This window comes from Sinohyriopsis cumingii, chromosome 14, assembly GCF_028554795.1.
Source record: "Sinohyriopsis cumingii isolate HCF-2022 chromosome 14, ASM2855479v2, whole genome shotgun sequence".
NCBI classification, from domain to species: Eukaryota; Metazoa; Mollusca; class Bivalvia; order Unionida; family Unionidae; genus Sinohyriopsis; species Sinohyriopsis cumingii.
Window position 1 is genome coordinate 87436540 of NC_142974.1, and position 16247 is coordinate 87452786.

Here is a 16247-nt window from a genome sequence, read left to right on the forward strand (position 1 = left end):
CGCTTTGTTTCCTTGGGTGGTTGCATGTCCTCTTCATACCCCATAATTTCATTAAATTGCATCAAATTCTGTGCCTCCGCTTTTCTTCGTGGTCGTCCTGAAGCAACCGTTGCTCCATCAACTTCGGCATCATCAGCAACCGACATAATGACAAACTGTATATACGAACTTTAAGTTCTATCACTGTATTCACAGCCACTGGACTAGCTTAATTATCTACGAGTTTCTGGGTTTACACGTGTACAGCCGTTACAGTGATACATACTTTGCACTTAGCAATTAACAACTGTACGTTATACACGCAATACAACCAGTCACTGCTAATATCACATATTCACTGAATTCACTGCTTTCAGAATTGTCAAACACAATTCCAACGTATTGAAAACTTCAAAATAATTCACACATGATTTTTGGACTCCGTACCGCTGCCACCAAAAAGTTACATTCGGGTTCAAAGGACACACAAACATCAAGTAAGGGTCCAACAACTTTATGTAAAATAAAGCTAAAATCTTACATATAAACTAGAAAATACCTGTGTTCATTACAGTACCAATCCCAGCTAAAAACTGCCTGCTCTATCACTCTGCTCTTGTTTTAGTAAGGGATAAAGACAAGGGATTCTAATTAAATTAACATTTGTGCCTTATCCAGGCTCAGATATCCATGGGAAGATAAACAACAGCACTGAACCTGTTGACATCAAATATCAAATATCCAGAATGCTGGGAATAATGTTCTGGTGTCACTACTAACAATTAGAATCTGCAAGAATCTGATACAGGCACTTACAACAACATAATAAAATTCCCTTGAGATTTTGGAATTAAATGTCAAATGACTCTTTAGTTTGGAAATCTGTTGAGAACCCTGCCTCTTCGTCTAAGGAGGCATACCGTAACAGTAGTGTGATTGTTTCTGTCATCAGATTACTTATCAAAGCTTACTCCAGAATCAAACGAATAGTGCAGTTTTTATTACATATGCAGTATTTAATGTGTTTTTATGATTAGTTTCATTTGAATCTTAAATGGTGTTGACAAATTAACTAGTTGTCCCCTTGAAGGCCCCGTTAAGTGGTCAGAAAAGAATTGAATTTTAAAAGCACTGGTTCCAGTACTGTTTCCAAAATTAGAAACTGATGCATGAATGATGGAGTACTATACTACTTCTAAGGTTGTTAACTGAGCTAGTATGATTAGGACTGGTAATTGTCTTACTTCCTGAACAGACCGACCCGGTGGCCTAGTAGTTGGAGTGTCTACATTAGATGAGTGATATTGTGGGTTCGAACCCCGGCGGAGTCATACCTGGTACTAGCAGGTGCCTCGAATAGCACTACGCATTAAGAGGTTTCTGGCTAGAAATGGTTGGCCAGCTGTCAGGACAATGTGATCGCAGGGTCGGTGTTATTCCGATATTAAGTTCAATATCATAAAAAATTTAAGTTCAACATGATAAAAACTTCTTGTAAAAATACCTTGTTCACAAGGGGTCGTGTGCATAAATTCAGAGGGCCACACCAGAATGATTCGCAAATTGATATTTGCTAATGTCTCTTCAATCTACTGAAATGATGGTCAACACATTTTGAAGAAAAAAATACCTGATTTTATCTGTATATACTTTTGTAAGTAGAAAGGCATCAGAGTAAATTTTGTATGATTAACACACTTATAATCAAATCTGAGCAGTTTTATGAATATGGACTGTATGAGAGAGATTCTTGAAAACTTATCCTTGTTGTTGACTGCCGATAGGTTATGCTATATAGATCAGTGATTGTTCAGTCAGTACATGGACCCTCCACAAGTATATATCAGGGGTGATGCCCTACATGGTATGACTGACTGGTACTAAGCAGCTTCTTATAATGCTTCTAACTTCTGTTGCGTAGTAAAATGTGAATGGGTTGTTGATGCAACCAAATACTGATTATCCTGACTACTTGGAAGATATCGACCTTGAACTTGATAAATGGTCCTTCAAATAATGAAATGGTGTAAAGCACAAAGTTTAGGTATACATGACATTCAGCTTGAATAAATGGCATTCCAGTTAATTGGTTTAAATATAATCACTTTGATCTTAATGACCTCATTTTACATATTGATTATTTTTTCTTCCCAATGTAATCCAATATTTATCATTATTATTAAAAATAACTGGAAGGATGATGTTGTGATTGTGCCATCCAAAGTCGGTCTGATTATTCTGCAGTTTTGTTTATCCATTCATATGTCCTTTTGCTGACATTTAACCCAGATATGTATCATAGTTAGACAGAATGTCATGCACAGTGAAACATTTTCTGTCAGATGTGTTTTGCGTATCCGATATGTAGTTTTATTAGCTTCAGGAAATATTATAGCTCACCATTTTCACGTGTTTGATAGGTCCCAATTTTACAGGTCAGGCACATACCAGGTTTGTTTACTTCGTTATAGCATTTTGATAATGAAAACATTTGGCAAGTATACAGTTCTTACATTGTATTTAATACAAAATATATTTGACGATTTATTCCTACTGATGTTATTGAAGACCTTCCGTATGAAGAAGAAGAGCTCTGTTACAAGTCTATGCTCTTAGGATAAGTAACAGAAAAGAGTGAAAAGCAATAAGCTTTGTAAAATTCAACAAATAATTTATTTCCCTAGAATGCAAAATAAAAATGTAATTAAAAAGAATTTATGGTATTATGAATTAAATCCCAAATAATCCTACAATTATAGACACAAGTCCTAATAATTTAAAGGCCCGAATAAGTTAAATCCAAAACTGAGGGTGTTACTGTGTCTGTAGTAGCTTGTAGAGTGTTCGCGTTATAAGTCTTTTATTGAATCACAATAGTATAATTCCAGGTTTGAATTTACTATTTATTCTAGTGACTGTCTCGATCCAAGATTTTTGTCAGAGCACTTTTGTATTTCTAGAGAAAATAATCACTTGAATTGAATAATTTGAATAAAATGATTCCAGCCCGAAATAAAATACTGAACACAACTTATAATTCAACTTGAAAGTGCTAGTTCTTAAAGCATGACTGAAAAAATCCTCTCAGTTACAAGATTATATAGAACTCTACTTAACCTCAGGTCACTTTTAGCATATTCTAAAACAAAACCTAATACCTAACTGACAATAACCTTCTAGAATCATCCTGATGCTTACAAAATAAAAATGTTATTATTAGAAAGCAGAACCTGGGTTATGTGAATGAAACTAAACTATGGGAATTTCAAAACCTAGACCAAGACCCAAACAAACATATTTACTTCTGTTAATAATGATCCTGATAGTAAGCTTATTCACATAGAGAATATTTTAGCTATGTATCATTTGTTTACAAAATACAATTTAAATTTGTCAGTACAGGTCAAGCAGAAGATATACTCAATTTTAGACAAAGGTCATGTGCAACATACCATGTTACATTACAACAGCATGTAATGAAATACAAAATTTTAAAAAACCTAACAAACAGTGCATATTAAATTTGCATAACAGCAGAATTTTGTGAAGATAATATATTAAACTTCTTGCCCTTTAGCACTTCAAATGACGTGCAATGTTTTTTCATGTATTAAGGATATACACTTAATAATATCTACAGGTTGAAATTACATGATTATAACATGTTATTTAAATGTATCATGCTATAATGCTTGGACCTTTTGTCGTATCAAAATATTTCAGAACATTATAGCACCATCAGAAATATGTGTATTACAACTACAGGCTTTCTTTCACATGAAAATAAAGAAATTAGTGATAATGCTAACATCTGTACTTTCAAGGTTGTTTAACATAAATTTGTGATAGCTATATCTCACAATATCAAACTTTCATCTTATGTCAAATGTTTTTTGTTTCAGTATATCTAAATCATAGTTTATGGCGCATTATTCCATTCTCGATTCGATATGTTGCTAGAGATGTTAACAATTAAGCTTGTTTACTTTCTTTTACTGGCTACAACTCATAAACTTTAAGGCTGTGATAATGAGGTTAAAACGTTTTCATTTACTGTGCTTGTAGATGAATACACTGGCAGCTGTTGCTGTTAAAACAAATTAATAATATTTTACAATAACATATTCGTCAGTGAGCACTCAAGACCCTAATGTTAATGTTTCCTATTGTTAGCATTGGTTTCTTTACATTGTTCCATTTAAACATATATGGTACCCAGGGAAGACAGTGTTATAAAAATATATGCCACGGTACTTTGATTTCACAGAGTTCATATTAAAATAATAAGAAATTTCTAAATTGTATCTTTTGCTGAGTAGCTATTTTAAAAGTGCGTTCCCTGGGTTCCATGTATGTTTTAATGAAACAGCCCTTACATGGTAAACAGTTGAACAATTCCTATTTCAAATGGTATCAGTGTTTGGGGAATGTAAGATCTGAAAGCAGAAGGGAATATTTTGTTTTAGATAAAAGCTGCAAGTTAAGTGTGAAAGCAAAAACGAAGAAAATGACTAGAATATCATGGTCTATGGAGCAGAAGACCGCATCATGTAGAAAGACAACTGGGCCAATTTATAAGAACGGATTCACTACTTCGAAAAGCAACAAAGTGAAGAGGCAAAGAAGAAGGAACCTATTATGGCATGGTGTCCATGGAACCAGATTAAAGTTTATTAAAAATTCAAAATCTAAAGCTATATTAAAGCTATAAAAAATCTTTACCTGCAAAATTCAAACAGGTGATAATTATTTGCTGGCCTATAAGTTCGTACTTTTGGAATAGAAAGTATCGGCTTTGTTTTATACTCGAATTCAACATGTATATGGATTATGTCATTCAAATCGTGTTATCGTTCATCGTGTAATTTTTTGTTACGTAAAAATATATACATTTCTCCAAAAGAATGGAGAATAATGTGTCAAACAATTATCATTTTGGAAAGAGATCGCATACTAAAAAATTCGAAGCCGACATTGAGAAGGATTTTAAAATACCTACATGATTTTTTTATATTAAATTTATGTGCGCCAGATGTAATTCCGCTAGAACAGTATGCACTAGTACTATATATTATTTAAATCTGATTACAGATATGTGTATTCGAAAATGACTAGCCATGGCAAAGACAGGTATTCCATCGCATTTTTCTTCTTGCACCTCATGATCAAATAAAATATGCCCTGATATGAGAGAGAGGCTTGTGGACAATTGAAATCTGTATTGCTAAGTTAGTTGACAATATTCCTGTACAAAGGCAATTCCACATTCCATTATCAATTGATACCACTGTATCAAACAATTCATTCTAGTTTTAATTATGATATCCATTGTCTCAGGAACAAAACAGCTTTGCAGTGTTATATACATGCTAATTAAATACACTAATAATTTTGTCTAGTCTTTCAGTCGTTCAAGTTAAACCTGTTTGAGGTTAAAATGTTCTGCAGACCAGGTCAAATCGGGAAATGAGACGACCCATAGGGTATTATGAATACAGTACCATGTACTGCCAGGTGCTTACTTGTGCACATTTCTGAACAGTGACACATTTGTAAAGAAATGTCATTCAGACTAACAACTTAAACTATCCTGAGCAAAGTTGAAAACCACATGCCACCTAACTACAGAAAGTGTACATGAACATACTATTATCTGTTGGAAAGGAGAAGTCATTGTGAATACAAAGAAAATTACACAGTATGATTAAATTGTTATTTTCGGAATTTGACCCACATACAGTCTATATGGATATAAATATTGTGAATATTTAAATTTTTGAAAGTGAAGGATTATGGTATGTATTTTTCTTTTTTCACATTTATTGTTTATTACTATTTTCTCCTTCACAAATTTTAGATAAACAGGGCAGTAATTTGCAAAAATATCATCAAATATATACCATTAATATTCCTGAAAATGTAAGTTGCTAAAGTGCATTTCACACAGTAATGCTAATTTTATCCTAACTGTAGCTAATTAAATTTTCAGGTCATCTGTAGCAGAAATAGCTAATTTGTTTTAAATATTTTATGTAATACAAATTTGGTACTTTTATTTAAATTTGATGCTGCTGATCTGCAGATTTATAGAAGGTGGAACTATGTGGATGCTATGTGGAACAAACAGCAGTAAAAAAAGACAATTGAGGAATTACTCTGGCCTTGTCTAATACTCAGTATCTACTTATATATCGATGAAGGATATAAACTATACAAAATGTGCAAATTTGAATTAAACTTCACAGTTACTTATAGGCCGACAAATATGGTGGATTTTTCAGTTGTGTTATTTGATTTCATTTGGGTTATTTGAGTAATTTGCATTCAGAGCAAGCAAGTTTCAATTGGTGTTCAGGTTTATAGTTTTGTTAATTGTACCTTTTCCTATTTTTCTTAAGCAAATACTTTTCCTGTCAGTGAAGTAGTTCTTATATATATTTATCATTCGTTGAAACAGCATTGCAAGTATTACCAAGTTTCAAATATGTACATTTGAATATTTTCATCAGAAAATAGTGTTGTCAGTGAAGTCAAAATTGCATCAGTAAAATTATTTATTACGGTCTCTTAACATGCTGTTTAAATTTTGTTTCTTTTACAAATATGCTCTTCCTGTACATTTTTTTCATATTAGTCTTAAAGAGGTTTGCGTTTTAATTTCTTTCCCCATCGTAGACTGAGATATGCATACTTTGGTAAGAAGTATATAGGGGTCCCGAATGGCCGAGTGTGCTGAAAAATGGTGTTAAACCCCACAACATCAACAAGTATACAGCAGTTTTAAAATGGGACATTTGCATACCTTAACCACATCATAATTAACACTTTTTGCAATGACAATGAAGCGTAGATTTTATTAGTTTTGCCAATAAGTACACTTTGTACAAATATGTTTCAATGCTTTCTTGGCCATACTTCCTCTTCTGTAACAATTGATCCTAACCTATTATTTATGATAGCATCAAAACACAAGCGTGTCGCTTTTTCATTTTTCAGTTCTAGATTTTAATCTAAATTGCATTTCCCCTATTTCCCTTTCCCTCTAGTTTCATCTCTTCTTTTTTTATTTCCATTTGTCTATAGACCTCTCCGGTGGCCTAGTGGCTGGAGCATCAGTCCTGGACGAATAAGGTTGTTGGTTCGAACCCTGGGAGAGTCATACCAAAGACATGAAAATGGTACAGCTTCCGCGCTAGATGCTCAACATTAAGAGTTTAAATTTGGCACTTGTTAGGCTAATGTGTCTTTGTAGGACAGCAGGATGATACCCCAGAGCTAGACATCACTATATACTGCCACACTGCAGACATTGTAGTGATATGACTGAAAAATTGTGAAAGTTATGATAAATATCCAAATCACACACACACACACACAAACACACACACACACATCATTTGCATATCTTCTCTCTCTCTCTCCTGTTTCTGAAATTACGGTTGTGTTGCTCTTCTTCAAATGAATTTCAGTAGTGATGCAAACAAATTCCAATATTGAGCTTGATATGGCAATAGCCTCGAATGTGCTAATGTGCCAACAGTCTTCATGTATCGGTCTCAAATCAGAGCTCAGTACATTTCCAAAATATGATTTAGTCTAAGTACGAATGTGTACCTTGAAATTCCAATGAAAAATTTAAAGAAATGAATCCTCTGAAATATTAACTGAAATGCAACCTAAACTGAGTCCTCAAAAACTGATGTTAAGACATGCAATAAAGAAGTTCTGTTACTTCTTCCATTGTAACCCACCTACCCCAAAATTTAATAACATTACTAGGTTGAAGGTTATTTTGAGAATATTGTAAGTTTTAAACAATGTCAGGTCTCTTATTAAAACTTAAGTTAAGAACATGTAATTCAGCAAATACACTTGGAATTCACAAGAGGAACACCAGTGTCCTAAATTCAAACTTAAGTTAACCTTTATCTCAAGTAATATTGATCTTAATAGATAATCTAAAATCAGATAAATATTAGTTATGTATTATATTGTTTACACAAAAAGAGTTGTCAGGTAGGTAACTAACTCAATTACTGACCAATGTCAGTATCGCCATTTTGAGATACGTAACAAATAATCGTAAAGGCCAACAAATACAAATTAAATATGCATCACAAACGTTGTTACATGTTTTTAAAGTTGCATTTTTATGTCAGCGGTATCTAGAGTCTTGGTTACTTCCCCTATTTGTATTGAGGGAAAAAAATCCTTGCATTTGCCACCTGTATAATACATACACGGACAAACCGCCAATAGTTTTGCTTTTATTGCAAAATACCGCTTTTGAGAACTGTGAAAAGGAACTTGAAGTTTACAGCATTATGGAGTTCTCCTGCTACCATTGGTCTAAAAATGTATTTCAAACTGAAAAAAGTGTCTTGAATCAAGGAGAGCCGAGAACGTGAATGGAAATTTACAACTGTACAGAACTCCGCTCCCATCTTTAGTCCAAAAATGATTGGTGCATAACTTTTATCATATTCTTGTCAGGTAATGTCTTGTTTCCGTGGTGGTATTTTACAATAAAATTAAATAAAATTGTTCAGATATTCACATGCACGATCACTTTAGATGAACTATGCTCATTGGATGCATCATACAAAAATGTGAAGATAACATTGTAAAGAAGCATTGTCTGCTGGTACGACTCGACCTTGAGGATTGCCATGAAAGTTTGAACACAACGTAGTCCAATTAGTTATAAATGAAAATGGTCCACGTAAACATTCAACATGGCCAACACAGCATCCATCCTGACAATATTGTTCTCGCTACTTTTGAGTGGAGTACCAATATGAGGTTCTCGCCAACAGACTTCCTGTAAGGTCTAGGTCCTAAAATAAAATGGTGCCGATCTGATGTTAAGTATGGACACCATGGTAGGCATCTTTGAAAAACGTTTTGTTATCCCATAATAGAAACTTATATAGCCATCTATATAGTCTTCACGGAAAAACGTATGACGTCTAATCTGTTCTAAACAAAAATGGTGCTGATCTGGTGTCTAATATGGACACAACAGCGTTGTTTTGGTTCTATTAGTTTGATCTTTTTGGAGGAGAAATCATGAACTTGTTATATGTGATCTGAAACTGTTTCAATGCAATATATTACATGTAAACAATTGCATATTGATAATGTCAGATCTTCAAAAATTAGGCATAAAAAAAAATGAATCTGATTTTATGCTCTCCCATCACCTATCTCATACAATTGTTATAGTTGTAAATCTCATCATGTACTAGAACAAGTCATCAGTTTGATGCAGAATATAATAAACATTCGTATTATTCAGAATCTACTTACCTCATGCCAGGAAGAATTTCATATTAGGCTCGGGCATTATCCCGTGGGAAAGACAAAAAAATTAAGAGAGGTGGTGTATGGTAGTAATTCTTTTTGATTTGCAATTTTTATACTTTTCCCCGAAGTACATATATCATCACCTTTGTGTATGATTACATAACTGCAATCTTCTTTTACATAATGGTCCACAGTTTCTATAATCAGTCTATCCCTGTTAAAGTGTATAATTTCCATTTTGTATTCCGTGACACAACATGAATATTTGAAGTAAGTTTTGACATCAGGTACTATATATTCATATTTTATCTTGTCAGTTACATTTATATATATATATATATATAATATATAAATATTTCATTGCAATCCTTTCTGCTTTCTGTACTCAGAAACCTGGAGTGAGGGAGACAAAAAATCTGGGATGCATGAAAATCTTGAAGTTGAACTTAAACCACGTAACATACAAGAATATGGTTCGTTGTAACGGTATGTGTGCACTTGCCTTGGGATTTATATAATCAAAGCTAGGAAATTACACTTCCTGTCGCCTTTATACGGTAAATTTCTTTGTTACGTGATACTCATACATGTACTATGATGTGTGTTTCTGATCTGCATTTTTAACGCAACCTTAGCAAGTTTTCAGTCAAATTCCTACGATATCTGCAGGGTGGCAGTTTATAGTGATGTCTTGCACTGGGGATCCATGCTGCAGACATGTAGTACGATGTCAATTGTTATTAATTAAATATGAAAATGTCCACACACACCTTCCTCTCTGGACCATAGTGAAAATCTATGAATTCAGCTAACAGGAGAATTTTCCTTTGTGTCATCCCAAGATGCCTCTAGACGTATGGTAAAAGTTAGATCAAGCCTACGAAAGGGAGAGAGAGAGAGAGAGAGAGAGAGAGAGAGAGAGTCTATGGTCGTAAGTACTGTTTTTAAAGCAGAATAATGATTTACATCAACTGTAAATATATTAAAATATTTTAATTACCTCCTGTTTGTTCATCATTTCACACTAATTTCTATACGCGGATCCGTGAAGGGCTGAACGTTCATTTCAATCATTGAGTTAATCATGTGTTTGTAGTGCTCTGCTTTCTTTATTAATACCATCTTTCAATTTTAAATCATAAATGCGTCTTATATTGATTTTATCAATGTAAAAAGTAGAAACTAAAAAAGAAAACAATCAGTTTATAAAAGTGCGAAGGTGGTTTTAAATAGCAAGAAAAGGCATTGCATTTTGTAGTGGATACAAATATGAGTAGTTCATTCACTCGGTCGATCTTCAACTCCATTCAAAGTGCAAACACACGTAATTGCATGTGATAAAAATATAATATATATACAGTATGCACGCTGTATTAGTTATAAACCACTCGTATAAATATTTCATGTTCGACAAGCTTCTTTTTTTTATACTGAAAAATGTATATATCTCGTGGTACGCGGATTCAGGTCATCACACGACCATGGAAAGATTGCGAGATGCATTATATGCCGAGATTCCAGATCCTAAACAATCAGCTTCTCGAAGATTATTTTGATGCATGTCGCCTATTTTATAGTAATTAGGTAAAACTTGTACATGTTTATAATGTAACTCGTGTGAGCTTTATTTTAAAGGCATGCTTAATAAAACACTTATCCATGATTATTATAGCCATATCTATTTCTTTAAATGCCGAATCAATCAACCTAAACACTAGCAACCCAGTCGGCGTTTATCATTGTTAGATGAAAATTACAGAAGGCTGCTAACTCTTTATTGTTTGAAAAAGAAGTAAACGAACTAAGATTAAGTCTCAAAAGTCAGAGAGTTTCAATGCATGTCGCCGACTTCGTGGTGACTAGAGATTATTGGATTAGCCAGTGTTCTCAAATGATTTAGTTTTAAGAACAAAATATTTTTCCATAAAGTCTAGCTTTCATTACTTTACATGTTGATCTGGTAAGCATATCTAGGTTTATTAAATGTGAATTTAAAAACGGTTCCAAAAGTAATACTACAGTTCATCGTATTTTACAATTCCCCCCCTCCGTGTGTATATACACATGAATGTGTGTGTGTGTGTGTGTGTGTGTGTGTGCATTCTAACCATTCCTTTCCTTCTCGCGTACATATTTATCTTCATTTATTATGTACACACATCTATTTGATAACTTTAATTATGGGCATATGATTTTAAGGCATAAAAAGTAAAACGATTGGAACGAAATTTTCTTAACTTCCCGTTTTATTCTAACTAATATTTAAACTTTAGTTGTTATATACTGTCATATAATGAATCAAGAGTATATTTCCCAAAGTAGGTAACTTCAGTTCCAGTGAATTTGCATTGGGCAAACTGACTTGTGACATTTGTGTTGCTTTGGTGTCAACCTACATTTTTAGAAATCACATAGTTTTACTTTAATAGATTAAATTGACAATTTCGAAATGTTTAATATTCTTACATTTTCATTTAACACTATCTAGACTTTATGCACATTTTTGCTATAATGCTATTTCACATTTCCCAACTGGATGGTAATTTTTGATTGTGTTTAGTGATACAGTGCCTGAGGTTTTGTTTTTGGCAAAATAATTTATATTTTAATAAGATTTTAATACTTAAGCTTGTGTATCTTTCTGTCTATAGTTTTAATTGCAGATAAATTGGTTCCTAAACTTTTAAATAAATATCTTCTCATGGTTTTGCAGGACAGGTGCAATAAAAAAAATATTCAGGTTCTCAGGTTGATGGTTTTCTTTGATCGTATGTAATTAGTCTTCACAATAATGGTAAAGTAAGAGTAGTCCTCATAATGTTTAAAGTCATATACGGCAAAAATGAAGTGATACAGATATTGCCTGGCTTACATTTAAGTTTACTTTCAAATTTCTAACATACTTTCATTCCTTCTTATGGTCTTCGAAATGTAGTAAAAAGTCAAGGTCCTCACAAGTATATGAATACACATACGTGTTTGTGTGTACTTACAAGAAATTCAGCTTCTTCAATCCTTTGAAAACATTCTCTCCAATGAATCGGATTCTATTGTTCGATATGTCTCTGGAACGAAATTGCAACACATGATAATTGTCACAATTCCTCTTGTGAAAAAAGTAGTATGTTGTGCCTGCGGTGTTTGGGTATTGTTATGGACAAAGCCGACTGGATTTGTTGTATTTTCTTTGTACAAACTTGAATCAGTTTTAATCAAAGAAAACCAATTAAGCTCTAACTCGATCTCTTGAAATTTGTTGGATCTGGGCATTCTTCTTATAAAAGATACGTTACAATTGGATAGCCATAATTCCTAAAAGATGAGATAGATGGTGCCCTATGTTGAATATTCATTTATATCAATGAAAACATATATCAGAAATTTTGTTTCGTGCTCACTTTCAGGTTCATTATTTAAAATTGTCACTTACTGCAAGTGACATTAGGAATGATATTGCATACAGACTTGCCATAAATGCCACAAACGGCGGGAAATATTTCTACAAGAAAAAGTGAATCATAACTTCATTTTGAGGATTGTCATTACATAACTGTTAAATGTCACTGATGCTACTTTAAGATTAATATTTTACACAGATGCATACTTGGAAGCTGAAATTAAGAACAAGTCCATATCGAAAAATTTTGAACTAGGCCGGACTCGAGGTCAACTTTTCAAGCAGGATATCTCAAACGATGATGAGGCGAAACTGAATTTGTTATTAAACTAATGGCGTGCATTTATTAAGTTTGTCATCAGCTTAAATGCCAGACAAATAAGATACATTATTAACAGTAATTAATATTTTATTATCACACATTCATTTTGTAAATATAATATATTCTACCGATTATATACGATATTATGTACGTTCACGTCACTATACATAACACAAATCTGGAAAATATCTGATATTCACGGGACATTCACAATTGCAGGTTGAGAGAAAATGTCACATATTTCATTTAGTAACAAAAAAGTGTCTATCAGAATCACCAGTAAGTGTCACATTTTAACTTTACTGGTGACCTTGCATGCACTTGAAGCAAATCCCGCACTTGTGAATTGTTTAACAAGCGAATAATCGTGGTTACTGTAACTTCACCCAGGAACTACTTTCATTTCATACTTAATTTTGTATACAAATGAAACAAATGACAAGATTGAAATATTGTACAAGTGTTATTAATTAAATAAAATTACACAAAAGTAGTCTTTATGTTTCGTACACTTCAGGCTAGTGGCTTTTTTTATTGAAATGGGGAGCGTGAACTTTAAAAGGATATTGAACTAAAACAGTCATTATTTCCCACTGATGCTCTTTCTTACACGGGCGGGTTGTGTAAAACACAAACAAACAACGCATCTCTTAAATCATTTTGAAATATTTAGTTCGAGAAATATTACAATCTAAAGATATCGATCGAAATAAAGTAAAGCAGAAAATTACCACAGTTCAATGACATCCCCATACTCATAAGTCGATATGTATCTATCTACACAGATATCCAAACGGATTTTAGAAGGTTCGCAAACGATTACACATCTGTAGATGAATAAAATGTTGATCACAAAGTAATGTTACATACAAAAATGTATGCCGGAAGGCAAATGGGTTTATATTTCATAAAATGTTTTGCTTTACGTACAGCGTCTGAATCGCAATGAGTCCATTGAAGCATCCATCTGCAACATTTGTGACGATGTTTCCTGAAATGTTTCTGAAAATAGAAGACTTTGGGTTGAGTATTAAAAATATAAGATTCAAAATTACGATACAATGTGTCTCACTTTTTCAACAAGATTAAAACGGATGTAAACCGTCAAAAACAAAACAGATATTAAACTATCAGTTATCATATTGGCAGCTTGTTATTTGGAAAAACATGCTCTCTGGGAAAAAGCATAACGAAGTATTCAAATATGCCAAGCAAACGACAGTAAATTTAAAAGTTTTCTAAACAACAGTGAACAGTAAAATCTAAGCAATACTTACAATTTTCTAGTACTTTTTAACCCAAGGAAAGTGTTATTTTCGATTTTAGAAAGACGCTGGCCACTTATGTCTCTGAAATGGAAGAACATCTTTAATTTGGAGCCAATATCTAGTGGGTAATAGATGTGCTTAAGGTTATTAATAAATAACAGGCGTCAGCAAATGACAGCAAATGACGTCACTAATGAAGAAATAAAACGATTATTGCAAAAAGAGATGTATCGTACATTATATACATAAAAAAGCCGCGAAAGTCTGAGAAAAACAATTTTACGAAAAAATATTCACAAGAAATATTTATATTATTCAATATTTTTTACTTATTTGTTTAAATCAGTATAGATCCAAATTTAAGTTAATAAAAAACTTCTTGTTACCCAATTAGAAAGTGATTTTATCACCTTTATCTTCGATAACTTAAATTTTGATATATACTGATTTAAAAACATAAGTTAAAAATATGAAACAAGGATATATCCATCAGCAACGAATACAGATGTTGATAATATGCGTCCAATGTTTCAGAAATCAATGTTGAAATCACTACCGGCAATAGACACAACTTGTCCTCATGACTGAAGTAAAAGCACATTTTTTCAAAATAACTTACAGCGTCAAAAGGTGTGACAGGCCCACAAATGCGTATGGCTGAATGATGGAAATGATGTTGCCCTTCAGGTATCTTGAATGAAAGAAAAAGCGAACAATGGTTAACACAAAATAGGCATGGCACAAATTTTCTTTTTTGCACGTTTTTCCTGGTAAATGTATGCGTGAAAGTTCGACACTTGTCTTCCCACTGAAAAAGAAGGTTGTGTTCTATATCATAATGTCAGGATCAACTTAATCTCTGGCTCTATAATATTGATGAATATATACTGAACTTAAAACTAATATCAAGGTAATAATTTTAATATGATCAAAATATTATTTTGAGTCCATTTTTTTTAAAGCGAAAAAAAATTGCGCACGAAAATATTCATTGGAAATGTTATCATATCTGTACGCGAAAGGAATGTTACATTTAATTAAATGACATCACTTACAATGTTCTTAATTGGGTCAACCCAGTAAAAGTTCCGTTGAGTATAATTGTTATCTTGTTGCTTTCCAAACTTCTGAAAGAAACATGAATTATTGTTATTTATTTTTCTATATTATTCCTTCTTTTTTTAAAACATTTTAGAAAAATGATATAAAATATGTAAGGATGAAAAATGTTATCTGCAAATAAAGAAAACAAGGTTAACTACCTTATCTGAAACGTTCCAGTTGAAGTGAATGAAAACTGTTACAGTTGTTTTACTTGAATATATCCTGCAAAGCTTTTTGTTTAAAAGACAATCACTTTTATTAAAATTGGGTATATCAAATTTAGAATATGCATAAAAGCAATGATCATTTAAATATTGAAAAAGTTCAAAATGTACAAAATCTTTTTAAAATACCATAGATATAGATTGAGAAACTTACAAAGTAATAAGTCTCCAGAGAGTTCTGAAGAGTCTTGCAGGTAGTTGCTCAATTCCGTTCTCACTTAAATCACTAAAATGGTGAAGTGTCTTTTTATTACTGGCATAAAAAAGTTGTTGCTAAAATTTGAGCTGTAATACTATTATTAAAATTCATCATCGCTAAGACCTAAAAAAAAATAACATAAAGGTCGATATATTACTAAGTAAGTTGACTGTCATAGTCTAAATTGTGTTACGTATAAAGTATTAACAAATCGAGATAATCTTGTGCTAGAATATATGATTTAAACTCATTTTTGTTATTTTTGGAATATCATAGTGGGAATGAATATACCCGACCCAAATAATTTCTCGCCGCAAACACATTATTAGAAGTTCTGATGCATGATTCGTTAATATTTGGATACTTTATAAATTTCAGCATTTTGAGTTTCTGAAAATACGATGTAACCTGAAAGAAAATGTATATATGGATTGTAATAAATCACAAA

At 32.5% G+C, this 16247-nt stretch overlaps 1 protein-coding gene across 1 annotated transcript in view; it reads right to left on the bottom strand.

Moving 5' to 3' along the window:
- The window catches only part of LOC149784316 (G protein-coupled receptor GRL101-like), a 90297-nt gene that overhangs the window by 14179 nt on the left and 59871 nt on the right, over positions 1-16247 (bottom strand). The window contains exons 16-21 of the mRNA XM_089932343.1: positions 15755-15826; positions 15328-15399; positions 14892-14963; positions 14282-14353; positions 13935-14006; positions 12279-12350 (exon numbers count right to left, since the gene is read on the bottom strand). Coding sequence (XP_089788469.1) covers positions 12279-12350; positions 13935-14006; positions 14282-14353; positions 14892-14963; positions 15328-15399; positions 15755-15826 — 432 coding nt within the window. The remainder of the gene's footprint in view (positions 1-12278; positions 12351-13934; positions 14007-14281; positions 14354-14891; positions 14964-15327; positions 15400-15754; positions 15827-16247) is intronic.